At 46.5% G+C, this 27,843-nt stretch overlaps 3 protein-coding genes across 3 annotated transcripts; 1 reads left to right on the top strand and 2 right to left on the bottom strand.

Annotated features, from left to right (window-relative positions):
* Nucleotides 1-1,197: 1,197 nt before the first annotated feature.
* On the bottom strand, nucleotides 1,198-8,701 carry pou6f1 (POU class 6 homeobox 1). The gene is made up of 11 exons (XM_041241631.1): nucleotides 8,199-8,701; nucleotides 6,543-6,627; nucleotides 5,077-5,290; nucleotides 4,691-4,797; nucleotides 4,283-4,508; nucleotides 3,200-3,360; nucleotides 2,942-3,070; nucleotides 2,576-2,803; nucleotides 2,354-2,486; nucleotides 2,037-2,205; nucleotides 1,198-1,672 (listed from the first exon to the last, which is right to left on the bottom strand). The coding sequence occupies exons 2-11, from the start codon at nucleotides 6,594-6,596 to the stop codon at nucleotides 1,330-1,332; spliced, it is 1,764 nt and encodes a 587-aa protein (XP_041097565.1). The 5' UTR covers nucleotides 6,597-6,627; nucleotides 8,199-8,701; the 3' UTR covers nucleotides 1,198-1,329.
* Nucleotides 8,702-10,982: 2,281 nt separating this feature from the next.
* Nucleotides 10,983-15,605, top strand: dazap2 (DAZ associated protein 2). Its single transcript, XM_041241677.1, has 4 exons — nucleotides 10,983-11,181; nucleotides 14,037-14,155; nucleotides 14,364-14,609; nucleotides 15,024-15,605. The coding sequence occupies exons 1-4, from the start codon at nucleotides 11,169-11,171 to the stop codon at nucleotides 15,150-15,152; spliced, it is 507 nt and encodes a 168-aa protein (XP_041097611.1). The 5' UTR covers nucleotides 10,983-11,168; the 3' UTR covers nucleotides 15,153-15,605.
* A 3,501-nt stretch (nucleotides 15,606-19,106) lies between these two features.
* LOC121308924 lies at nucleotides 19,107-27,596 on the bottom strand. The gene is made up of 5 exons (XM_041241645.1): nucleotides 27,579-27,596; nucleotides 24,769-25,134; nucleotides 22,646-22,736; nucleotides 22,151-22,207; nucleotides 19,107-20,452 (listed from the first exon to the last, which is right to left on the bottom strand). Exons 1-5 carry the CDS (start codon nucleotides 27,594-27,596, stop codon nucleotides 20,277-20,279), a joined length of 708 nt encoding a protein of 235 aa, XP_041097579.1. The 3' UTR covers nucleotides 19,107-20,276.
* Between the last annotated feature and the right edge of the window lie 247 nt (nucleotides 27,597-27,843).

Here is a 27,843-nt window from a genome sequence, read left to right on the forward strand (position 1 = left end):
CTGCTGTTAAACCCTGATACCCTGATCAATGATCAATTCTGCTGGATTGATTGATGCAGCCACACAAGACAGGGAAATAAGGCAGGGCTGTATTTCTGAGCAAAACAGGGAGGGGAACAAATACATTCAAAGCCCTGCACTGGAATCTTTAATAAAATATATACAGAATATAGAATAGCAATAATAATATTAATATTTATAATAATAATAATAATAATAATAATAATAATAATAATAATAATAATAATAATCTCTACAGCCAAGCACAGTTTGCATCCACTGGAACCTTGATATCTTGGAAATGAAAATAAAAATACAGTTCTTGTCATCTGTCCCACTCCCCCCTGTCCCAGATGTATTCTCGCTGTATCACACGGACCGCTGCGTAACCCGCCGCGGTTCAGAAAAGAAAAGGTCTGTATCGTACAAATACGGACTGTGCTGGAGATTCTGTTAGTTGGCTGTTAACTTTTGAGTCCTTCTCTGGTTCAAACCAGGGGAAGCACAGGGGCCACACCGCACAGGGGCCACAGTGCACAGGGGCCACAGTGCACAGGGGCCACACTGCACAGGGATCACAGTGCACAGGGGCCACACCGCACAGGGGCCACAGTGCACAGGGGCCACACCGCACAGGGGCCACACCGCACAGGGGCCACACCGCACAGGCTATTATAAAAACACACCCACGGGGACTTATTGCAAAAGCAGGGAGCGTGGCTCAGTGAAGTCAGCTGGTTTCTGTTTTAAACACAGCACACAATGTCAAGTCTCTTTCTGTTCACCCCACACTAATTACTGTAGCCTGTGAAACTCAAATACATTATTACTGTATATTATATATAGTTTCAGTGACTGGTTTCTCACAGTGGCGACAAACTCCTTTCAATTACAGTCACTGTTCTTCTGATCCTTTCAGGAAATGGGTCCCGTTTGTAGTGCAGTGGAATTTAGTGTCTTTGCAGGACCCGTGAGAGTAGCTAAGAAAGGGAGGCAAGACTCGTTCTGCTTCCGAATCAGTGCACCAAGCAACTCACAAGCTCGATAGAAGGGGCAGCGAGTCCCGGGGTCCAGGGGGTTAGGACTCCAATGCAACTTCTGATGTTGTGATGAAGGTAGGAACTTGATCAGTGTGCTGTTTATAAAGCCCAGCCTATTCTAGTCCAGTATCAACAAGGCCAGCCTAGAGCAACACGTTTGCTGTTTCCCGTATGCTGCGTTTGCCACAGTTTTTGCAATGGGCTTCACCGTGCTTCCCTCGGCTGCACCACGCCCTCGCTGTGCTGTTCTGACGCGTCCTCTCCAGCCCTGTCTGTGCCCCTCTCCCTGCTATATCTGGAACGCGTTCAGCTTGCTCGTGTTCTTCAGGGTCTGTCGGCGGTTGCAGAACCACACCCGCACCACCTCCCTGTCGTAGTTGAGCTGCTTGGCGATGTCGGTGATCTCCTGGCCCGTGGGGAGGGCGTTCTTCTCGAAGTAGGTGTTGAGTGACTCGATGGCCTGGGGGGTGAAGCTCGTCCTGCGCTTGCGTTTCTTCGAGGGCTCCCCCCCCACGAACTCCATCAGGTTCTGCTGCCCCTTCTGGTTCCACAGCTCAGCCTCGGCCAGCCACCGCTCCAGAACCGGCTTCAGCTTCTGAGCGCTCTTCGGAGTGATGTCCAGCTTCTCAAACCTGGGGGACACACACAGTGTCAACGTGCTTCACACACACGCACATGCACACAAGCACACGCACACACACGCACACAACAGGGTTATCAAACATCCAGGGATGAAAAGAAGACTCCCATTGCATAGCAGTTTGATCCATTCCCTGGTTTTACTAGGGGTTTGATAAGACACACCTGAGCTTCTTATCTGTACGCTGTGGCTAATCCGGAATCCCCATCCCTGCATTTTTGAGAACGTTAAAAACGATTCCAGGCAGGCTTGGGAGTCCTTGCTCTCTTAATTCTTTTGTAACTTTTGCTGACCGGTTTCCTGGCTGGTTCCACGTGCTTCCCCCCACTCCTCGCCTGCGGTTCTCACACACCCACCTGCAGATGGCAGACTGGCTGTAGGCGGGCCCCTCCGTGGCGGTCAGCGCCTGCCCCACCTGAGTCTGCGTCAGTCCCAGGGAGAGCCGGCGGATCTTGAAGTTCTTGGCAAACTCGCGGATCTCCTCCAGGTTAATTCCGTCGTCGTCCAGGGCCGGACACTGGGGCTCTGAGGGAAGAGGCAGGACAATGGATCAGTTACAAACACTGCAACGCACGGCATAGGGTGCTCTCTAAAGCAAACCCGTCTGCGGAGTCCTGAATCTCAAACCAGCACGGGGAGAGCGAGTGCGAGCGCAGAGTGGGGACCCCCTTACTGCTGCTGACGAGCTGGCTCACTGTGGGGGTCTCGGCCGCGGAGATGGCTGCCACGGCCTTCAGGGGAGGGGGCTGGGGGGCGATGATGATAGGAGCCTGAGACACTGACACTGCCGTCACCGCAGCAGGACCCTGCAACACACAAACAAGGAACAGAGTTACCGAGCCTGCACCCCTAGAGGCGCGCAGTCTGGAGGGCAGCGCGGTGGCCGTGCGTCTACCTGCACTGCTGGTTTGGCGGGGGGCTGTGTCTGAGCGACGCTGTGCAGCAGGGCTGGCTGCGGAGCGGTGCCCCCGATGGTTGCGATGATCTGCCCCTGCGCATTGAGGAGCAGCTGAGGGGAGATGGTCTGGACCTGCAGGCTCTGAGCTGGGAGCGCCGCTGGAGAGCCCCCCGCGGCCCCGAGAGAGGCAGCCGGGTTCAAGATGAAGGGCAGCGTCCCGATCACCTGAGAGAGAGAGAGAGAGGCATAAGCACACAGAAACAGAGCCTTATACACACACACACAGCCCTGTTAGATTAGCAGGACGCACAAAGAGCTGCTTTCACACTCCCCGATTTGCCCTAGTCCAAGCCCATCTCTTGCCTGTCCCTGTGCGTTGGTGATGATCTGGCTGGTGATGCCGGGAATGCCCGCGATGCCGCTGGTGAAGATGGGCGTGGTGGCGAGAGAGCTGATGAACTGGGGCTGGGCGCCCAGAGAAGCGGCGCTGATCTGAAACACAAACACACTGGTGAGCAACACAGGGGTCCGACACACAAGCACAGCAGGAAGCTCCCAGAGCAGCCACATTCCACTCTCGCAGCGCCTTCTTTCTACTGATATAAATAAGGGGAGGCTCACTACGGCTGGGTTGATGGAGATGCCAGTGGTCTGCACGGTTGCCACGGAGACCTGCGTCTCGGCTGGTTTCTGCGGCGATGCTGTAGGGGTGCTGCTCTGCAGGACTGTCTGCGGGGAGGCAGAGTGGAACTGAGGCGGGACTGCATTCAGCACTGTGGCAGCTAGGGGGCGATAAACACAGGGGGGGGGGTGTGTCAGCTTCAATACACCGCTTCTACCTTGACAAAACCTTAGCTATGCTTTTCCCATGGTTATACGACTCGTTTACCCTGGCTTGCCATATTTTTAATATGCTTTACAAATGCTTTAATTATGCATTTACCATACTTTGCACAATTATTAATAAGCTTTACCATACCTCTCTATGCTTTACAATGCTTCCCTATGCTTTACCAGACCTCTCTGTGCTTTACAATGCTTCCCTATGCTTTACCAGACCTCTCTGTGCTTTACAATGCTTCCCTATGCTTTACCAGACCTCTCTGTGCTTTACAATGCTTCCCTATGCTTTACCAGACCTCTCTTTGCTTTACAATGCTTCCCTATGCTTTACCAGACCTCTCTGTGCTTTACAATGCTTCCCTATGCTTTACCAGACCTCTCTGTGCTTTACAATTATGCTTTACCAGACCTCTCTGTGCTTTACAATGCTTCCCTATGCTTTACCAGACCTCTCTGTGCTTTACAATGCTTCCCTATGCTTTACCAGACCTCTCTGTGCTTTACAATGCTTCCCTATGCTTTACCAGACCTCTCTGTGCTTTACAATGCTTCCCTATGCTTTACCAGACCTCTCTTTGCTTTACAATGCTTCCCTATGCTTTACCAGACCTCTCTGTGCTTTACAATGCTTCCCTATGCTTTACCAGACCTCTCTGTGCTTTACAATGCTTCCCTGTGCTTTACCAGACCTCTCTGTGCTTTACAATGCTTCCCTATGCTTTACCAGACCTCTCTGTGCTTTACAATGCTTCCCTATGCTTTACCAGACCTCTCTGTGCTTTACAGTGACTTTGAGACTAGGGGGTGACTGTGCTGCCATTCCACTCTCCTCAGAGTGCAGCCCTGGCCTCAGAGGGTTACCTTGCAGCCCGGTGAAGGGCAGTTTCAGGACGCCCCCTGCTGGAGTGACGGCCGTCAAGCCGGGCAGAGTGGCCATGGTGGCAGTGGGGAAGGTGAAGACAGCCAGGCTCTGCTGACCGGCCATCTGTCCGGCCATGCTGAGGGGGATGAGGAAGGGCTGGGTGGCCGCTCCACCTGGGGCTATCATCCCTGTCATCACCGCGGCCAGACTGTCCGGACTCAGGAACTGCAGAGGAGAGAGACAGGGGTGAGAACAGAGCACTGCCAAAGACCGGATCCAAGGGGGGCAAACGCTGGACCCTGGGGAGGAGGGGGCAAATACTAGGACGACAAAGCACAGAACTCGTGCAAAGCATCATAAAAAAACATGGGTAATTACAATATAGGGGCAAAAACAAACAGAGGTACCTGTGTGCCAGCCTGCACAGTGACGGGAAGAGCTGCTTGGGCTGGGGTCATGAGGCCACTGGTCATGGCCACAGTCTGAACCACGGGGGAGGGCAACTCCACTGGAGCTGGAGGGAGGGAGAGTGGTGATAGATAGATAGATAGATAGATAGATAGATAGATAGATAGATAGATAGATAGATAGATAGCTTTTACATATTACTGTACATTCTTGTATGACAAACCTATAAAGAGTTTGAAATTGGAAGAGAGGGTGGGAGAGAGTACAGAAAGGAGGGAGCCAGAAAAAAAAAAGGCTTTTAAAAACCTCAAGAAAACAATCCCTTCAAGCAGGTTTCTCTCAATAAGGCAATCAGTCCCAGAAAGGACCCAGTGTGAACCCACACCTGCCATCGCTGTGCCCGCCCCTTCCTGTGTCGGGGTCCCCCCTGGTCCCGGGGTCCCCTCCCCTCCTGTACTGGGCTCCAGAACTGGACTGGCCGTGCCTCCCTCGCTCGTCGTGGTGTCCGCGCCCTTCCCATCAGCCCCCAGGGCCGGCAGCGGGCTTGCCATTTCCAGCTCCAGGACTCTGATGGTCTCCTGTCCTGACATCACGATCACCTGCAGAGGAGTGAGGGAGAGGGTGGGCGTCACTGTAACTACAGCACACAGTCTTTCCTTGTCTTGTGTTGTCCTGTACTGTACTACATGATGCACTCTACTGTACTATGCTACACTGTGATGAATTGTGCAATGCTGTCCTGTACCTTGCTGTATAATGTGTTATGCTGTGCTATACTGTACTGTCCTGTACTGTGCTGTATTATGTGTTATACTGTGCTATACTGTCCTGTACCTTGCTGTATAATGTGTTATACTGTGCTATACTGTACTGTCCTGTATAATATGTTATGCTGTGCTATACTGTCCTGTACCTTGCTGTATAATGTGTTATACTGTGCTATACTGTCCTGTACCTGGCTGTATAATGTGTTATGCTGTGCTATACTGTACTGTCCTGTACCTTGCTGTATAATGTGTTATACTGTCCTGTACATTGCTGTATAATGTGTTATGCTGTGCTATACTGTCCTGTACCTTGCTGTATAATGTGTTATGCTGTGCTATACTGTACTGTCCTGTATAATGTGTTATGCTGTGCTATACTGTACTGTGCTGTACCTTGCTGTATAATGTGTTATGCTGTGCTATACTGTCCTGTACCTTGCTGTATAATGTGTTATACTGTGCTATACTGTACTGTCCTGTATAATGTGTTATGCTGTACCTTGCTGTATAATGTGTTATGCTGTGCTATACTGTACTGTCCTGTGCTATACTGTCCTGTACCTTGCTGTATAATGTGTTATGCTATACTGTGCTATAATGTGTTATGCTGTACTGTCCTGTACCTTGCTGTATAATGTGTTATGCTGTGCTATACTGTACTGTCCTGTACTGTGCTATACTGTATAATGTGTTATGCTGTGCTATACTGTACTGTCCTGTATTGTGCTGTACCTTGCTGTATAATGTGTTATGCTGTGCTATACTGTCCTGTACCTTGCTGTATAATGTGTTATGCTGTGCTATACTGTACTGTCCTGTATTGCTGTATATGTGTTATGCTGTGCTATACTGTACTGTGCTGTACCTTGCTGTATAATGTGTTATGCTGTGCTATACTGTCCTGTACCTTGCTGTATAATGTGTTATACTGTGCTATACTGTACTGTCCTGTATAATGTGTTATGCTGTGTTATACTGTCCTGTACCTTGCTGTATAATGTGTTATACTGTGCTATACTATCTTGCACTATGCTGTGCTGTATATCCTGTATGCTGTGCTCTCCCGTGCAGGGCTGCACTCTACCTGCTCATTGATGGTGAGTGGGGCATTGTTAGCAGCCAGCTCCTCAGCTTCCATGATCCCTCCCTGGAGTCACTGCTCCTGCATGCTGGGGTAAGAACAGGCACAGCGCGTTACCAGCAACATCCAGCAGGGCTGTGCTCTCCGTCAAAGAGTACAGCCTCAACCAATCAATGCAAGCCGTGTAAGCACCTGCAAACTGAGCACCTACCATCACCCACCCTCGTATCAAAGTGAACTCTGCTGTCTTGCCTGGCCCATCAGGATGGAAATAAGACTCCCATTGCATAGCAGTTTGATCCATTCCTGGTTTTTAGTTTAAAAAGACACACCTGAGCTTGTTACCTGTACACACTGGCTAATCAAGCTCATAGCAAAATATAACTATTAATTACTGACCTACATGAATCGTACAAAATCAAAACCACCAACATTTGTTACAGGGATAGAAATTAATCCTGTTGCCTAGCAGCTTCACCCATTCCAGGTTTTACTACCAGCTTGATTAGCCACAGTGTGTACAGGTAACAAGCACAGGTGTGTTATTAAGCTTGCAGTAAAACCAGGACTGGATCAAACTGCTGTGCAGCGGGTGTCTTATTGCCATCCCATTATTTTTTGTTTTTGTGAAATCCACGTTGTACTGTAATAAATAATTGAATGTAATCATTAGGGCAAATATGCAGATAGGTGTGGAATGTTTCAAAAGAAGCGTCCTAATTAATTATTGATATTTTCTGCCATCGTCACACACACAGGCAGCGCCAACAAGCGGACAGTACCGTGTTTATTATGTAATGCAAGGGCAGTTCGTTACGGGCGAGTTTCACTGATCTGTACCCATCGGATCTCATCATAACACACCAGAAAAAAATTGTAACGTTATTTTGATAGGCGTGTTTCAACGCGTACTATATATATATATATATATATATATATATATATATATATATATATATATAGATCTGTTGCATCGCTGTGGTGTATTTTGTGTTACTCTTGTTTTGGGTTGTTTTATTTTTAAGATGTCGAGATCAAAATGCTGAAAAACAAAAATGTCTGTTTTTAATAGTGCAGTCGTTTAATAATACGTGTGCTAATAAATATGCTGGCAGTATTAAATACAGGCGTGCACGACGACTTCGGCTCGATTTTCTGTCGTGCTAAATGATAACAACATTTAAAAAAAAAAAAAAAAAAAAAAAAAACTACGGCCGGCCGGGCCCAGTGTGTGTATTTCACGATGCACTGCTTTCATTTTGAAATGCATCCCAGTACCGACTGAATAACACACGACTGCAAACAGCAAGGCAGTCTGCTTATAACATATAAGCGATTGCCCCGACCCCAGAGAGAGAGGAGACTTTTTCAGCCCGTCTCTGCCTCTCTCCACCCCCCTCCTTTTCTTTTGATGTTAGAATAATATAATCGCTTTCCCCTCACTCCCGCACGCTCGTTTGGAGATTTGCTATCTGCACCACGCAACCGACTCCCACAGCCAAAGCAACGCAGCCTCTCTTTTCATAAATATATAAATTATGCTAATTACGAACATTACATATTAACCAAAAAAAAAAAAAAAAACCTCCCATTTCTTTTCCTTTTAAAAAAAAAAATCACACCCCCTATTTATTTATTTTGGAAACTAATGCAACTTACCGTTAGCGTCAGAGTTTTGGGGTGATTTTTTCCCACCTTGTTTTGCGTGGATTTATCAAGGCTTTGCTACTGTTTTTTTTTTTAGTGTTGAAGCGGATAATTATAAATTCATCTCACAGCCCGTACGGGATGCATGCATCGCGGCAGGAAAACACAAAGGGGCATTTGCATTGATAAAGCAGCTCGATCCGGAGCACGGCCTCTTCTGTTTAATATTTAATGACACCTTTCTCCGTCACCTCGGGGTTTCGCCTAACTCCGAAACACCTTTCGACAGCATGGAAAAGAGAGGCTTCCGCGATTAAAGTCTTGCAAATGTAATATAAAATCGTCCTTTTCTTTTCTTTTTTGCACAGCGTCATGAACATAATTTATGCAAGGCTATACTTGCATGGGAGAAAAAACACACAACTCTTGTTGAACAGTAGGGGGAGCGCTCGGCTTCTTAAAGAGACAGCGCCTTATTATTCCTCTGTGAGGCGGTCTGTAGTACACTGTTGCGTTTCATACATCTATATATATATCTATCTATATATATATATACACATATATACTGGTCAGTTAAATGCAATGTACTTAAAATAATAATGATAATACGGACAATACATTAATAATTAAAAACTTAGTTCTGTAAATGAAATATGTTAGAAGGTATATCAAAAAGGGGTAAAACTTGTGTGTGTGTATGTATGTATGTATGTATGTATGTATGTATGTATATATATATAAAGCTCATTCTAAGCAAATCCTTTAACTAGAGCCTCCATCCGATTTGCATGCATTAGCATAATATTGCCATGGCGCTGAAAGAGGAGAAGGGGGAGGGGGGGGGGGGGTTGCACAATTAACTGTGCTGAATCCTTAATGAACTGAGGGAGAAGAGTCCCGACTCCAGCCCAGTGGCACTGCAGCGGCAGGGGTGGGCTTGCAAGAGCAGTTTCGAGACTGCAGCTGCCTGCACACGCCAACCAGCTTGCTCGTTAATTGAGTTCTATCGTTCTTTCTTCTGACATCGAGCTGCGAGGACGCCTGGGCTCTGCAATGCCGCGGTAATAAGTAGCTTTGTCCATTCAGAGCCTCTCGGGATCAGTTCCAGGATTCGGTGTCTGGGTGCACGGGTCTCTCTGCCACTAACTCTTTGCAGCCCGCCCACCCCATCCAGGGAGAGATACAGATCCAACTGCGGGTTTTTATTCCAGCCACTGCCTGAGTGTTCATTTTACCAGTGAGAAGCAGTAAGAAGTGCGTGTAGTTCTGTCTGAGTTCAGTTTAACACGTGGGTGCACAGAATACAGTGTGTCCACGCAGCGCTTTGAGATCCTGCCCATTGCTTACCATTGCACGCAGTACAGAAAGGCTACTAGACCCAGTGTTGCAACAGGACCTTGCATTGCCATCAAACCCAAGCTGCCGTGCACGACTCTAGTTTTACTTCCATCGCTGCACCTGGCTTTTTTGTGCCGGGGAAAGAGACAGCGTCTTGCCCAACGAATCCGGAGCGTCCGTTTACGCTTCAGAGACACCTGCAGAGGGAAAAGTAGATTCCTGCACTTGAGTGGCTTGTGGGCTCGTCCCAGTCTATTCCCACATGCTGTATAGCAAACAAGAGCAGGTTTGAGTACCCGGCTTTAAAAAAAAACAAAAAACAAAAGGGGTGTATATGTTACTTGCCACTTCCTCGTATCTAATGACTTCCTGTGCGGCGGGTGACAGAGGAAGTCCTTAGGTGCCCAGAAGGGGTCTGTTGGATTGAGTCTGCAAAGGCGCACAGTAAGAGTTTGGACGCTGAAGGGACCGGTCATTAACTCAGCCGGGTGCTTGCGGGGAATATAAACTAACTGGGGAGCCCTGAGAGAAACGAAAGCTGCTGAACCCAAGACTGTATTACACAGACAACACAGAATTAGCCACATGCATTATGATTATTAATCATAATGATAATAATAATAATAATTGGTGATCAGTATTTCCGACATAACCCAATATATATTTAATTACAAGCTTAACAAAGTAATTGTTTTAACCTATTTTTCAGTATTGTATAAAATGATGTTAAGATGTTGGTACAGGTGAGAGCGGCGGCGGCGTCTCCATGCTGCTACGATTTGCTGCTGAAGGTGAGAGGAACTCGCCCCTAGAGCGCTCTGCACGAACCGATCACTGCAGCGCCGCAGCAAGCGGGTCATGAATATTAATGAGCTCACCTCATGCATAATTCAAAACGGACCGGCGTTCGAAGAGAACGTTTAACGCCGTAACAACGTTCCGTGGAGTTCTTAAATTCCACAGGCAGAGAAGAAGGGGAGGGAGTTGAATTTACCAGGGTGTCAAACTGACATCAATTGTATGGAAAATTTGAGATCGTCATTCATGGTGCAAGGGCTTGACCCCTGGGCATTTAGCCTTCAAGGTGAAAACGGAATACCCCGGTAACATTACAATCTCCCTACAGGACACTGTTAATTAACAACACATTAGAAACAACAGTAAAGCGAGTACATGTATAATCGCTAAGCACTTTGTTTTTCTTCAATGAGCTGTAAACTCCGCGGATGTTGCATTTAATCTAAAACATGCAACGTGCTACAAACAAACTTAAGCACTGGGGCCAGCTCTGTCGCCTGGTTTCAGACCCAGACTTAATTTAAACAAGGCAGTGCGAGATCGGTGCAGTTTTGGGGTTTGTGAATGCAGCTTCGTGTGTGTATTTATTTTCATTTGACGATCAGAAAGCGGACGCGTCCCCTTTAACAAGGAGCGGCGGCGTGACGTCACGGGCTCTGCAGCTCGACAGAATCAGGACAAGGGAAGAGCAAACAAGGAAGTAAGACCGTGCAGGAAAAAGTTTCCCCTCGATCGAGTGCATTGTATTTTTTAGCAATAAAAAAAATAAATATATATAATAATAATAGCAATAAAGGCCGATTCGATCGATACAGTTTACAATTGCATCGGAACAAACACGAAAAAATGAACAATAAAGGTAAGGGGTTGTTGTTTTTTTTTTTTTTTTTTTTTTTTTTTTTTTTTTTTTTTTTCTCTACGGGTGTAAACAATCTAAAATACTCCCCGTTTCCGTAGATTTTTTTCACAAAGTATTGTTTTAATATTTAACCTTGCACTGCGTTCGCGTTTCGCTTTGACTTCATTTTACACATCCCTGTTTATATATCTAGATACACACACAGCACTAATTCACAAGGATCCAACGTGTATAGAAAAAACAAAAACGCTTTGGGGCTGCCGGAGCATTTCAGCGCAAGTGTTTGTGTTGGATACACAATCAATCAATCAATAAATAAATCAATATCACTCATAGTAATAATATGTCGGGGCACCTGTCATGTGACCGATCGATGGGAAAGCATAGGTGAATTAAGCGTTTGTATTCCTGATTTTTACGTGTGTGTATATATATATATATATATATATTTTTTTTTGGTTTGCATGCATGCTCTTGCGTGTGCGCTATCGAGGCTCAGTCCGGGTGTCATGGACGCTTGCATGTAGTTTAACAATGAAATCTAACACAGAAAAACAACCGACACGATCTGCACCCCCTTCTCTCTCTGTCGATATAGTGGCAGTTTTCTCCATAGCTGCTTATTCGAGTGTAGCCCAGCTTAACAGCTAGCCGTGTCAGTTTTAAACCACACGGTAAGATATACGCATAGTTTTTAAAATCACGACTCGTCTTTTTTTTTCAGTTTTCTCCTTTCCTTCTTACAAATAAGAAAGCACGGCCTTGCTATTTCTAATTATCCTTGGAAATTAACCTTGCCTCCTCTCTCTCTCTCTCTCTCTCTCTCTCTCTCTCTCTGTCTCTCTCTCTCTCTCTCTCTCTGACATGCCGATTCTGCGATCTGGTTTGTGAGGTTCATCTTGTATTGTGGTTTGCAATCCATTTTTTTTTTCAAGGTAGGAGTAGTGATAGACAGTTGGAGCACAACACACGCGGTTCTCAGTCCTGAGCAGATAATATAATATCATTGTATTACACAGCTTGTACTGTACCCCGTCAGTTTAGCTAGAAAGCGTTTTTCACTTTGTCTGCATCACACTGGGTTGTGTGTGTGTGTAATATATATATATATATATATATATATATATATATATATATATATATATATATATATATATATATATATATATATATCCCCGCAACAATATTATCTCTCTCTCTCTATAATAACCTCGCAGCTATACCACGTCTAAAAAGTTTCATAGTTAATGCATGGTAATGGTTAGTAATGGTGCAGTATTTCAAAGTATCAATTACGTACACAGACCAATCATTACAAATGTGCATGGCTCTTTTGCTGTATATATATATATAACAGGCGTTGCCGGTACGCTGGAGGCAGAAGCTCTCTTCTTGCCCGGTTTGCATGAACCGATATGTGGTTATGTTGTGAGGGCGAGGTGCATTGCACCGAGGCGTCGGAGGTCCGTGTGGCGATGTTACGGGGCGTTGTTATCGACCGGGTTGCGCGTACAGCTGTGACTGAGCCTGAACGACCGGTCAGGCGGGGTAACCTCATTTTAAAAGTTGCAGACAACTATTTTTTTTTTTTTTTTTTTTTTTTTTTTAAAATAAATTAGAAATGTGACACAGACTCTACACATAGTAGAGCCGCAATGTGTAATATAATGCGTGCATTTTTAAATATAACATGACACGCATCACCGGGTGTGTGTAGCCTATCGATTGAATAATTGATTTAAAAAAATGGATGATAAAAACTTGTGTATAGTATACGAATTTATTTATTTATTTATGCGCTGAAATTCTGTCAAGCCTCTATTTTGGTGATAGATACCGGCCTCCAGTGCAGGTGACCGGGGACGGGGCGGCACCTGTGTTGTGTAGTAGTACCCTGTGTAGATTTTAAGTGAGCTGTGCGTGTTTTTTGGGGGAGTTTATCTCGTTAACTGGAGCGTACTGGGTCTGTGGGAGACCACGGCGCGGATTGATGCAGATGTTAGCAGTCTTGCAGGTCACGGTTCGGCTGCCCGGTCGGATAAAGCTCTCGTTGGTCTGTGACGCAGTTCGGATAATGGTTGAGCCGCTTGCTTTGTTATGTTTTGTTCGATTGACGGCAAGCTTGGCCAATGAGAAACTCTGGACTCTCGCCCTCACCCAATAGACAAAGCAGTGGGCGGGGCCGTGGTTACAGCACATTGTTTTGAAAAATAATTAACCACGTCGCTGCCAAACCGACATGGTAGCCAATGCTGGGCTGCGAGTACGTGAAATGGGACGCATTATATATAAGAGATGGCCAAATGACTAATGCAGTTATACAGTGTTTATAAAAAAAAAAAAAAAAAAAGGCAAGTATTATCTCTATCACAGATTAACAATTATTGACCAATGTGAATTGAACTGGATGTAATATTTAATTTGACTTATGCATTCTATTTTTATAAACATGTACAGGTATATAATATAGTTATCATCTTTTGAAATAAACTAAAAAATCACAAAATAAAAATATACCAAGTTAACCCTATACAGTTATGCTGAGGCAACAGGGCGGTTGGTTAGAAGGTTTGGAACGGTGAAGCAGCCCAGTGGGTGTGAACTGGAACTCTGCCTCGTTTCTAGGCAGTGCCTTTGTTTGCCTGTGGATATTTAAAATGAACAGGTCGGGTGCTGGTGAATCTGCAGCAAGGCTTGGTCAGTGTTTGGGACGACTATCCAGCGCTGAGACGCGTGTGTCTCGTTTGCATGTCCCGTTCAAGGGTTGACTGGACTTTGCGGAGCGGTGTTGGCTAGAACGTTGCAGGGGGCGTTGCTTCACTAACCCGTGTGTGTGTGTGTTTCTCCCTTTTCAGCGCCCTACCCCCAGCAGGCAGCGTACCCTCCTCAGCAAGGCTCCTCTCCCCTCTACCCCCCAGCCATGGCAGGGCAGCAGGCTCCCCCCTACTCGGATGCGCCCCCCTCCTACTCCGAGGTAACCATACTTCCTTTCGGTTTTCTTTTCTAGAGGTTTACTGACGCTGCAAACAAAACAGAACACCCAACTCTATACTGTTTCAGCTGTAGTGTGCTGTGGAGTCCATGCAGTGGCTTGGACAGCCATGCGTGTGTGTGTCAGTGTGAGCGAGTGTGTGTGTGTGTGTGTTCCTGCTCATCTTGTGCTGCTTCTCTCTCTGTTTCAGATTTACCAGCCCAGGTACATGCACCCCCAGCAGGCTGGTGCCGTGCCTCAGATGCCCCCCACCTATCCTGGCGCCCAGATGTTCATGCATATGCCCCAGTCGGTGCCCATGGCCCAGATGGGACACAACGTGCCCATCGCTTACTACCCGATGGGACACCTGTACCCTCCCGGCTCCACAGTGCTGGTGGAGGGGGGTTACGATGCAGGAGCCCGTTTCGGAGCTGGCAGCAGCCCCTCTATCCCGGTGAGTCCAGCGTTCCTCCAGCATTACTATGAGACCCTGCATGTACACAGCAAGGTGTGAAGGAACCCCGTCAGTGAGGTGGGGGGGTCTTGCAATCCCCAAACCCCCCAGTTTCTAAACTGACCACTAGGGACATCTGGCTCAGCTTTGGTGTCCTTTTTTTGCTTAAATGAAAAAAAAGAGAAATAATAATTCATTGTAAAGCCTGGGGTTTGTCACACCCCCTCCCTCACACGTCTTTCTCAGTCAACCCACCTCCCTAATGACGGGTTAAACTGATCAGTCAGTGATCCGTGCGTTTACGTGGATGTTTTAGGGGGACCAGCAAGTGAAATTGAGGAAGACCTTTGTCGTCCTCCTGTCTCCCGTGTGAAGCACATTTTTTTAAAGGCGATCCTGACTGTTTCTCGACAGCCCGTCCCTCCTGGGCACCTCCCCAACGCAGCCCAGCTGGCAGCCATGCAGAATGCCAACGTGATGATGACCCAGCGCAAGGCCAACTTCTTCATGGGCGGCTCCAGCGGAGGCTACAGCATCTGGTAACCCGAGTGGGCCGAGCCGGGCTCCCAGACACACGCACGCCCGCGTGCTGCAATACTGACACCACCTAAAGGAATGTAATAGTTTAGTGCTGGGTGAGTGCAGTACACCACCAGTTATATGGACAATAAAACAAAAGGGGGAAGGTACGCGTTGTGGATCTATAGCAACACTTCAACAAATATAGTTTTGATTTGTTCAGGGTATGTAGCATTTTTCTTTTGAGAATCATTTTTAATTTTCTGATTTTTTTTTTTTTTTTTTTTTTTTTATTATTTGTGACCTCCAGGTGGTTTTATTTAAATTATTTTTCACGACCGGAGGCCTGGGTTAGAATCCATGGTCGTGTCACGAGGCAGTGCTTGGGTCCAGGCTGAGTCGTCCCGCACACAGCTGTCCCTCTCCCTGCTTGAGAGAGACGCCCCGGGACTGAAGGGGCGGGGTGTGGGTTGGGGGGGGGGGGGGGGGGGGGGGGGGGGGGGATTGGAATAGCTGCTTAGGGGACCCGCCCCTTCCCTTGCACACGTTTTTGGCACAGAGACTGCTCGTAGCGCTCCGTGTAGAAAAATGAAGAAGTGTTGCTATAAACTTCAACCGCAATCAGAGCTCAGTGCTGGCCCGCCTCTCCTCCGAGATCTGCATCAGACGCCGGCATCAGCGTTGCCTTCACGGCAGGCTGGTGCTGGTTTCTAGTGGGATTTCAAAAGGGTCAGGCTCGTGTGTTGGGACACGGTTTAAAAAAAAAAGTTAGTCCCATCAGGGTGGAATCAATCATCTCCAGCCTAGCCATTGGTCAGCTGATTCTTTTGCCTACCAATCGTGGGAGTGAGGTGGGGAACAATGAGGAGTTAGGCTCCACCCTTTTTTTTTTAAGTTGGCAGCACTGGGTTCTCATTACAGAGGGATACAGATCCTGTTGCTAAGGTGCATGGCCCTCGTACACATTTTATTTTTTTTCTAATCTTAGTTGATTTGACTCTGAATTGATACAAGGGGAAGCTAACAGTGCAGACCTGTTTCAAAGCACATGACTTTCTTTTCATGTGTGTGGGTGTTTTCATGGTGGTTTACTGCATTCCGATGAACATATTTTAGAGGGTTATTATTGGGTGCCAAAGTCCTTGAGCGCCTTCAAAAATCTTTTATTATTCTGAAATTTAATTAAAGTACAGGAGGCAGTGGAAAGAATGGGGAGAGGGGGGGTGGCGTTTGAAAAAAGCAATGGCGCGCACCCACGCAGCAGGAGAGGGCAGTCGACACCCAGGGAGCGGACAGCTCTGCAGCACGCCCTCCTCCCCTGGACTGCAGTGGAAAAACCTTGTCAGTCTAAACTGTGTTTCTACTAGACTCCTTTATCTTTTAAAGATGTGTTAACACTTGGGACAATGTGTGTGTGTATTTTGAGCGTAAAACAACAATAATAAAACAAAAATAATGTTCACTTGCATGCTTTTTGCACACTTTATGAAATAAAACATATCTTCCGCTGTTTTTAAAAATCTTCCAAATATATATTTTTTATTATGATTTACACTTTTTTTGTGTCGTTTTGGATTCACAAGGTTTGACTACACAGTGAGCAAAAATAAAGCTAAGTGTGATTGTGATGTTTACATGACTGAACCAGCCTCACGTCTTCGTATGAGATACATGTGTGTGTGTCTTTAGAGTTGCCATGTGACTCCATGTACACATGTACAGATTGGGACAGTTCAGACACCGCAGTGCATTCTGGGAAGTGTAGTCCTGCTGAGACAGGTAAGACTGTATTGCAAAAACTGTGCTGGGGTACATGGAGTCATATGGGAACCCTAATGTGCGTGGGGTGTCTAGTACAGGGGTCTCCAATCCCAGTCCAACTGTACCCTAAATTACTTGATTGGACCGATTTAAGCTTCTAATAAGCCCTTAATTAGTCCAGTTAATTAATTTAGGATACATTTGGAACTAAAACCAGATGGGAGAGCGGCCCTGCAGGACTGGGATCGGAGACCCCTGTTCTAGTACAGATAGCCAGATTCATATCATTGTGTGTGTGTGTATTGTAAAGATTTCTAATGCATTTCACTGTACATGGTATGGGTAGTTTCTAGTGTTGGAACAAATGTTCTTGGGTGTCAGACATGATCGATTTATACATCAGTCAACCAAAAAAGGCCCCCACCTTCAGACGCTTGTGATCCGACTCCCCCCCGACACCAGACCTGCCAGGGAGTGTTCTTGCTGCTCGCTCTGCTGCTGCAAAAAATAACATTCCTCTTTGCGGAAGAGTTTTGCTCTGCTTTTGTTTGGGGGGGGGGGGGTAGCTGAGCCACGCCTCGATTCTCTTAAACTTTCAAAGAATATTTGAACCTGAAAAAGTCCATGTCTGTCCCGGACACAAAGTTCCTGAGCGTCACTGGGACCCTAAAGCTTTGAGTTAACGCACAAACAATGTGTGTGTCTCTGCACTGCATTACAACTAGCGTGTTGAAACCAGCAAAGCACATTTACTGTGTGTGTGTCTCGCTCTCTCCCAAAGACAAACAAGTGATTTAACCCATGACGTAGCGAATAACAGAAATGAAATAAAATCACAGCACAGGCTGCATTTATGTAATTTGATACATTCTAAATTAATCTTTCTTCACAGAAAAAAAAAAAGTAAATCCTTCATTTTGACTAGAAGCTGCTGCGTCCTGTTCTGAGGACAGTCCAGTCAGACGTGAAAAAACACCAAGACACCAGTTAAAAATGCTCCAGCAAAAATGACTAAGCAGGCTGCCGTCAGACGAGGACAGCAGCATGTAATGGGTTAACGGTGTCTGGATCTTGCTCTGGGAAACCTGATGTTCTACGGCAGTGTTCTGGTTCTATGGTCCTGGTGTTCTATGGCAGTGTTCTGGTTCTATGGTCCTGGTGTTCTATGTTTCTATGGCGATGTGTTCTGGTTCTATGGTCCTGGTGTTCTATGGCGGTGTTCTGGTTCTATGGTCCTGGTGTTCTATGGCAGTGTTCTGGTTCTATGGTCCTGGTGTTCTATGGCAGTGTTCTGGTTCTGTGGTCCTGGTGTTCTATGGCAGTGTTCTGGTTCTGTGGTCCTGGTGTTCTACGGCAGTGTTCTGGTTCTATGGTCCTGATGTTCTACGGCAGTGTTCTGGTTCTGTGGTGGCTTCAAAGCAAACTGCCTCATCCACCATGTAACTTAAAAGCTGCTTTTGGTAATAAATAAATAACTAGGAGAAACTCGGGGATGGAGTAAGACTCCCATTGGCTAGCAGTTTGATCCACTCCTGGATTCACTGTCAGTTTAATAAGACGCACCTGAGCTTGTTATGTTCTCTATACACTGGGGCTAGTCAAGCTCATAGCAAAACCCAGAATGGGTGAAACTGCTATGCAATAAGAGTCTTACTGCCACCATCCCTGCAGTGTTCCTCCTCTCTCCTCTGAAGTGTGGGGGGAGTAGATCTTGTACGGGTGTGTGTGTGTGTGTGTGTGTGTGTGTGTATATATATATATGGTAGGGTTTTAATTGATTAATCACATCTGTGGGCTTTAAGCAATTAAAAAATAATTAATCAATGAATCTTGTCTTCCTGAATGTCAGAAGAAAATGTGTGATGACATCACAGTCATTCCTTGTCATTGTCTTTCAATTTCAGGTGTGATTAATCAATTGATCGATAGAAATGCCAAGATTAAATCCTCATTCATATATATATATATAAGCTGATTTGATGGGTTTGTATCGTTGGTTACAGTCTGGGATCTTTTGCATCTGATAAAAACCTTAATTGCACTTAATTTATATATTTTTTTATCATTATTATATACACACACTAAATTTAAATATTAACAATTAGAATAAAGACTATTTTGTTAATTTCAACTCTTGTGTTCTGTGGTGCTTTAGTAAGTGGAGAGGAGAGAGAAGAGAGACAGTGTGCTGTAGACATCCTTCAACATCACAGAGACTGAGAACAAATGCAGATTTATTGTAATTGTGTGTGTGTGTGTATAAACGAAATTCAGCACTACAAAAAATAAACGTAACATGAATAACCTCAAAAGGTGTGTTTTTGGAATAGAATTAGATAGTTTATAATACAGGACAATGCCCCAGGATGCGTGCAGGTTTAAATAGACACGAATAGCACATCATACATCACAAACACATGCATAGCCTTCAATAGCAATACGCGAGTGCGGTTTCCATGGCAGCAAGAGCCTGGAACGACCTCTGTTTTCAAACACGCTTTACCTTGACAAAGGTATGCTGGAAACACAGTTGCTGGTAAGGTCCAGTTTACTGTATGTTTCATACGTTACAGCCATTTTCTAGTGGAGAGAGAGAGAGAAGCCTAAGTTATGAAGGACATTGAAGGCACTGTACTGCAACCGTCTCCCTCTGCTGGATGACACACGCAATAGCAGGCATTTGTATAAGCTTGCATTACCTCATAGTTTTCGAACAGGAGGCATCTCCAATGAGTCTGCAGGCAACAGCTACACTGCAATACAGTACACTAGCAAAACCACTAATTAATAATAATAATAATAATAATAATAATAATAATATGTACACAGTAATAGCAAAATCCCTAGAAACACCCGAATAGCTTAGTGTAATGTGAACGGCTGCAGCCTACCCTGCTCACAATAACCTCTGAATAGGGAACGATGCTTCTGCAGTTAATATAGTTCTCCAGCCCAGCCAAAGTACTCAGGAGAAGACTCTGGGTCAATGGGACATATCGAGTGATAGAAGAGACAACTGGACATACTGACTGACAGAAGAGACAGGGTCGACTGGACACAGTGAACGTGCCCCCGCTGTCCTCTGGACTGTCTAAAATAGAGGCGGCAGCAGCATCTGAGGCCGGGTGTGTCCCAGTGGGGTGGAGCCGTGCCCCTGCTGTACGAAGCTCCTTGTCTGATTGGTCAGAGGAGGCTTGAGGGGCGCTGTGCTTCATCCACCCGTATTAAAACAGGATCTCCTTCTCATCTTGCTACCAGCTGTGTTCAGTGTTTTTTACTGAATTGCTTTTCTTGGGTTTTTGTAAAGCGATTTTTGGGACAGCGGTGAAAGGTGCGCGCCCCCCCCTCTTTCTCTCTCTCTCTCTCTCTCTCCGCAGGTCGGGCTGGTTAGATGTAGTACTCTTTCTTCTGGTCCTGGTCCAGTTCTAGCTGGCTCTGCAGGTCCATATCGTCTCCCGGGTCCGGCTCGCCCGCGGTCTTGTAGGCGCCCTTGTTCTTGCACAGGTAGTGGTAGAGGAGGAAGCCCATTGCGAGCAGAGTCAGCAGAACCAACACGATCACCACTGCGGGGAGAGAGACAGGCTACTGCACCGACACACAGAGACACGATCACCACTGCGGGGAGAGAGACGGGCTACTGCACCGACACACAGAGACACGACCGACACACAAAGAGACACGATCACCACTGCGGGGAGAGAGACGGGCTACTGCACCGACACACAGAGACACGATCACCACTGCGGGGAGAGAGACAGGCTACTGCACCGACACACAGAGATCACCACTGATCACCACTGCGGGGAGAGAGACACTGCTACTGCACCGACACACACAGAGACACGATCACCACTGCGGGGAGAGAGACGGGCTACTGCACCGGGACACGATCACCACTGAGAGAGACGGGCTACTGCACCGACACACACAGAGACACGATCACCACTGCGGGGAGAGAGACGGGCTACTGCACCGACACACACAGAGACACGATCACCACTGCGGGGAGAGAGACGGGCTACTGCACCGACACACACAGAGACACGATCACCACTGCGGGGGGAGAGACGGGCTACTGCACCGACACACAGAGACACGATCACCACTGCGGGGGGAGAGACGGGCTACTGCACCGACACACAGAGACACGATCACCACTGCGGGGAGCGGGGAGAGAGACGGGCTACTGCACCGACACACAGAGACACGATCACCACTGCGGGGAGAGAGACAGGCTACTGCACCGACACACACAGAGACACGATCACCACTGCGGGGAGAGAGACGGGCTACTGCACCGACACACAGAGACACGATCACCACTGCGGGGAGAGAGACGGGCTACTGCACCGACACACACAGAGACACGATCACCACTGCGGGGAGAGAGACGGGCTACTGCACCGACACACAGAGACACGATCACCACTGCGGGGAGAGAGACAGGCTACTGCACCGACACACACAGAGACACGATCACCACTGCGGGGAGAGAGACGGGCTACTGCACCGACACACAGAGAGACACGATCACCACTGCGGGGAGAGAGACGGGCTACTGCACCGACACACACAGAGACACGATCACCACTGCGGGGAGAGAGACGGGCTACTGCACCGACACACACAGAGACACGATCACCACTGCGGGGAGAGAGACGGGCTACTGCACCGACACACACAGAGACACGATCACCACTGCGGGGAGAGAGACGGGCTACTGCACCGACACACAGAGACACGATCACCACTGCGGGGAGAGAGACAGGCTACTGCACCGACACACACAGAGACACGATCACCACTGCGGGGAGAGAGACGGGCTACTGCACCGACACACACAGAGACACGATCACCACTGCGGGGAGAGAGACGGGCTACTGCACCGACACACAGAGACACGATCACCACTGCGGGGAGAGAGACAGGCTACTGCACCGACACACAGAGACACGATCACCACTGCGGGGAGAGAGACATGCTAAAGCACTAAGAAATGACAACATTGACAGACTGACACACAGAGACACACACAAAGAGACGGACAAACCAAACAGATTCTCCTGCTTTTAATTGACTCTCTCGGCTACTTCCTTGTCCACTTGAGTTTTTCATATTAGACTACAACAACTTGAAGCACTGTCCATATAAATACATTACATTGAACCCCCCCCCCCCCCCCCCCCCCCCCCCCCCCCCCCCCCCCGACGATCCCTCAGGCAGCGAGCTCGGGTCCCGAAGGCAACACACTTCATATTTACCGGCGGTGATGATGGAGTCATTCCTCTCCACGGGGAGGGCTGTCGTCTCCTCAGGACCTCAAAGAAAGGAAGGGGGAAAGAAAATAAGAGAGGAGCAAAGACAAAAACAAAAGCACCACACACCCCCTCTTCGGTCACCTTTTGAAAATCGATTTTTTTTTCATGTTTCTTCCGAAGCCTGCTGCGTAAGAATGCACGCTCTACTGACAGTGGCATGGCGGGTCACAATCCTCAGAGAGTTGCTGCTTGTAGTTCACAGCACATTAACCCTATTAGCGGGACACAGGGAGGTATTTGAATGCTTAGTTTAAGGACAAGCAGTTGGGAGTAGAGGCCACCCGGCTATATTGAAGAGATTCAATAGGAGATACTGGGTAGAGATTGCATTCCTTTTAAAACACCTGTTCTAACATGCTTACCCTATGCTCTCTGTGCTTCTCAACGCTTGCTTGTGTAACAGAATCAATGTCCAGCTTTAGAATTCTCCTGTCTTACCCATGGTGGTGGTGGGTGCGACCATCGTCATGGCAACAGCAAAGGGTGGGGGGGCCCCCACCTGATTCCTCACCTCTGTCTTCTGGAACTTCTGTAAACAAGAGGCAGGGCTTACTGACAGCAGTGACAGCCCCTCCCGAGTCTGCTACCTACCCAGGGACAGAAATAAGGCCCCAATTGCATAGCCGCTTCACCCATTCCAGGTTTTACTACCAGCTTGCTTAGCCGCAGTGTGTGCAGGGAACAAGCTCAGGAGTGCTTTACTGAAACGCAGGAAACCCAAGAATGGGTCGAATCGCCATGCAATGGGAGTCACTGCTATTCGTGCCTGCTTTTAAAACAGGCTCTTGAAAAGTGCCTGTGGCTTTAACCCTTTCTTCAAATGAGGACGTATTAAAAGCAGCTGTTTATATGGAAACATACAGCAAGACGCAAATGCATGACAGCCTCGTATGTGTTTGTAATTGCTCCTCCTAGAAAGAAATGCCCATTTCTTAAAATTCAAATTATTATTATTGCAATGTATTAGGCCTCCACTATTTGTATGTTTCATGCACGGAAGGTTAAATTAAAAGGCAGATAACGACTGATAAAATGAACCACAGAACCCGCTGAGCCTGTTTGTGCGAATTAGACTATAACCGAATACGCAAAACACTTTTATTGCAATTGTTTTGAGCACCAGAGGCATCATTTCATCATTTTGGAGTGGGGGGCAAAGTTGTGTCAACACTGAACAGTCTCTGTCCCAAAATGCAGGCAGTAATTGGGGCCAGTTTACAACGAGATCGGCTGCTGCTCTTTAAATCAGCGTCGTTCTTATTCTTAAAATGCACCAAATGCGCAACGGGCGAGCATTTCCAAAAGCGCGGCTCTGGTTCCGAACAAACTGGAAAACGTCGATCCACGAAGTCTCGTTTTTATAATACCAGTGTGTAGCGAAACGGTCGCCGTTCTCACTGAAATCGGTGTGTTTCAGCCGACTACACTATGCTGCCAGGGTCCGATACCCCGGTAGGGAAACTCCTCACAGTTACACAGTAACCACGGCTACACTTACTGTACGAGCTTTACAGAGAGAGCCAGGGCGAGGAACACACTTTAACTATTTCAGAAGACAGCTCCCCAGCTCACCTACAAACCTCGAGTTCAGTTTGATACAGAGTTCACCTGCTTTCCACGAAGAATGACACTTTGCATCAGATATAACCCAAACGCACACAGACCGCTTAATAAGCACCGCGTTCCCGTGTATGTCGAAAGCAGAAATAGATGTAGCAAAGTTTTTAAACAACACCTCTACACGGATAAATCACGAATAAACTCAAAATAGAAAGCGGGCAGCGCCTCGCCTTCATCGAGCCAAATGCGTCATCACCAGCCCAGTGCGCATACACGGCAAAAAAGTTAGAAAAAAACATTAATTGATTTTCATGCGTAACAATGCCAGATAATTTATTTCCATGTTAATGCATAATTTAAGCAAACATTTTAAAACGGTAACTATAACATTCCATTTCAACCAGAGTGAATCTAAAACTGTGCAAAATAGTTCCAAAATCCCAAACTGTGCTATGCAAAATAAATTATAACTTGAAAAACACGATTGAAACTTTCCCCATCGCGTTTTATATTTACGTCGCAGCTAATAATAATAATAATAATAATAATAATAATAACAACAACAACAACACAACAACATAGGGTCTGGATATTCTTTTGATGGTTAGAGCAGTTCAATAATTATATTTCGTAGAGTATAATGAAGCACTATTAATAGATGTATTTAATTAGTGTAGTAATAAAGTCACTGGTATAGGCTGCTTTGCATGATTTTAAAAACACCACCAATGAATTGGATTCTTAACTCAAATGAATACAGAATCCCTTGAACACAGTTTAATATCTTAGCGCTATCATAACCCTGCCCCACTCCAGACTATACAAACAATCCCGTATTGAAGAGTATCATTCCAATTGAATTGCACTTTGCATCTTCCGCTGTTTGCTTTACAAATATAATGGAAAGGTTCTGCTTCAAAACAAACAAACAAGACACAAACGCACACAATAATAACAACAACGAGGAAAGACAGAAGCGCGGAGTTCCGCTTCCAGTATACCTGTTTTAGGGATGGGCGGTTTGAGGCAGGACCCGGTGAAACGCAGGGCTGGCTGAAAGAAGCGTGAAAAGAAAGTTTTGTTCTTTTAAAATAAAATAAAATAAAATAGGCGGACCCTGCACACCGGGAGCGCGAGTTGTGCGCGTCTCCAAAGGCAGTACCGGCGAGCTCTCGGGTGATTTGGAGACGCAGTTTTTGGAAACGCTGAAACGCTGTACTTTTCTTTTTTGTTTGGAGTGGATTCAGCAGGCTCGGGTTTCCTCCAGCGCAGACCTGTTTGAGGCGCGCCCACGCGTTCCGGTTCCAGGCACCTCGACAAACAGAAGGCACGCCCCCGCTGTGCGCAACTTGACAATACCGCGTTCTCTAGCATTGTATTGAATTAGCCGCCTCTCTGATCCCCTCTACAATACCCAGTCATCTGCACCAGATTATTATTAATTATATAGCGCTCAGTACAGCGCCGAGTTCTCTACACTAGACTGTATTGAATTAGCTGCTCTCAGATCCCCAGTACAGCACTGAGTTCTCTACACTAGACTGTATTGAATTAGCTGCTCTCAGATCCCCAGTACAGCACTGAGTTCTCTACACTAGACTGTATTGAATTAGCTGCTCTCAGATCCCCAGTACAGCACTGAGTTCTCTACACTAGACTGTATTGAATTAGCTGCTCTCAGATCCCCAGTACAGCACTGAGTTCTCTACACTAGACTGTATTGAATTAGCTGCTCTCAGATCCCCAGTACAGCACTGAGTTCTCTACACTAGACTGTATTGAATTAGCTGGCTCTCAGATCCCCAGTACAGCGCTGAGTTCTCTACACTAGACTGTATTGAATTAGCTGCTCTCAGATCCCCAGTACAGCACTGAGTTCTCTACACTAGACTGTATTGAATTAGCTGCTCTCAGATCCCCAGTACAGCACTGAGTTCTCTACACTAGACTGTATTGAATTAGCTGCTCTCAGATCCCCAGTACAGCACTGAGTTCTCTACACTAGACTGTATTGAATTAGCTGCTCTCAGATCCCCAGTACAGCACTGAGTTCTCTACACTAGACTGTATTGAATTAGCTGCTCTCAGATCCCCAGTACAGCACTGAGTTCTCTACACTAGACTGTATTGAATTAGCTGCTCTCAGATCCCCAGTACAGCACTGAGTTCTCTACACTAGACTGTATTGAATTAGCTGCTCTCAGATCCCCAGTACAGCACTGAGTTCTCTACACTAGACTGTATTGAATTAGCTGCTCTCAGATCCCCAGTACAGCACTGAGTTCTCTACACTAGACTGTATTGAATTAGCTGCTCTCAGATCCCCAGTACAGCACTGAGTTCTCTACACTAGACTGTATTGAATTAGCTGCTCTCAGATCCCCAGTACAGCACTGAGTTCTCTACACTAGACTGTATTGAATTAGCTGCTCTCAGATCCCCAGTACAGCACTGAGTTCTCTACACTAGACTGTATTGAATTAGCTGCTCTCAGATCCCCAGTACAGCACTGAGTTCTCTACACTAGACTGTATTGAATTAGCTGCTCTCAGATCCCCAGTACAGCACTGAGTTCTCTACACTAGACTGTATTGAATTAGCTGCTCTCAGATCCCCAGTACAGCACTGAGTTCTCTATACTAGACTGTATTGAATTAGCTGCTCTCAGATCCCCAGTACAGCACTGAGTTCTCTACACTAGACTGTATTGAATTAGCTGCTCTCAGATCCCCAGTACAGCACTGAGTTCTCTACACTAGACTGTATTGAATTAGCTGCTCTCAGATCCCCAGTACAGCACTGAGTTCTCTACACTAGACTGTATTGAATTAGCTGCTCTCAGATCCCCAGTACAGCACTGAGTTCTCTACACTAGACTGTATTGAATTAGCTGCTCTCAGATCCCCAGTACAGCACTGAGTTCTCTACACTAGACTGTATTGAATTAGCTGCTCTCAGATCCCCAGTACAGCACTGAGTTCTCTACACTAGACTGTATTGAATTAGCTGCTCTCAGATCCCCAGTACAGCACTGAGTTCTCTACACTAGACTGTATTGAATTAGCTGCTCTCAGATCCCCAGTACAGCACTGAGTTCTCTACACTAGACTGTATTGAATTAGCTGCTCTCAGATCCCCAGTACAGCACTGAGTTCTCTACACTAGACTGTATTGAATTAGCTGCTCTCAGATCCCCAGTACAGCACTGAGTTCTCTACACTAGACTGTATTGAATTAGCTGCTCTCAGATCCCCAGTACAGCACTGAGTTCTCTACACTAGACTGTATTGAATTAGCTGCTCTCAGATCCCCAGTACAGCACTGAGTTCTCTACACTAGACTGTATTGAATTAGCTGCTCTCAGATCCCCAGTACAGCACTGAGTTCTCTACACTAGACTGTATTGAATTAGCTGCTCTCAGATCCCCAGTACAGCACTGAGTTCTCTACACTAGACTGTATTGAATTAGCTGCTCTCAGATCCCCAGTACAGCACTGAGTTCTCTACACTAGACTGTACTGAATTAGCTGCTCTCAGATCCCCAGTACAGCACTGAGTTCTCTACACTAGACTGTATTGAATTAGCTGCTCTCAGATCCCCAGTACAGCACTGAGTTCTCTACACTAGACTGTATTGAATTAGCTGCTCTCAGATCCCCAGTACAGCACTGAGTTCTCTACACTAGACTGTATTGAATTAGCTGCTCTCAGATCCCCAGTACAGCACTGAGTTCTCTACACTAGACTGTATTGAATTAGCTGCTCTCAGATCCCCAGTACAGCACTGAGTTCTCTACACTAGATCTATACTCTGTCCCCAGGCTCCATGCATATAGATAGATATAGATTTTTTTAAAATAAAAAAAGGACAAAACAATGGAACACCGGGTATTACAGCTTTATTTTTGCATACATTTATACTGTATATAAAAAAAAAAGTATATTAAAAAACACTGAATTGCATTCAATATGCTGGCTGTTACATTCCCAGTACCAAATTCTCTACACTAGACTGTATTGAATTATTGAGATCCCCAGTAGCTGAGTTCTCTACAGTATCCTCTCAGTCCCCAGT

Source organism: Polyodon spathula, unplaced genomic scaffold (assembly GCF_017654505.1).
Source record: "Polyodon spathula isolate WHYD16114869_AA unplaced genomic scaffold, ASM1765450v1 scaffolds_806, whole genome shotgun sequence".
NCBI classification, from domain to species: domain Eukaryota; kingdom Metazoa; phylum Chordata; class Actinopteri; order Acipenseriformes; family Polyodontidae; genus Polyodon; species Polyodon spathula.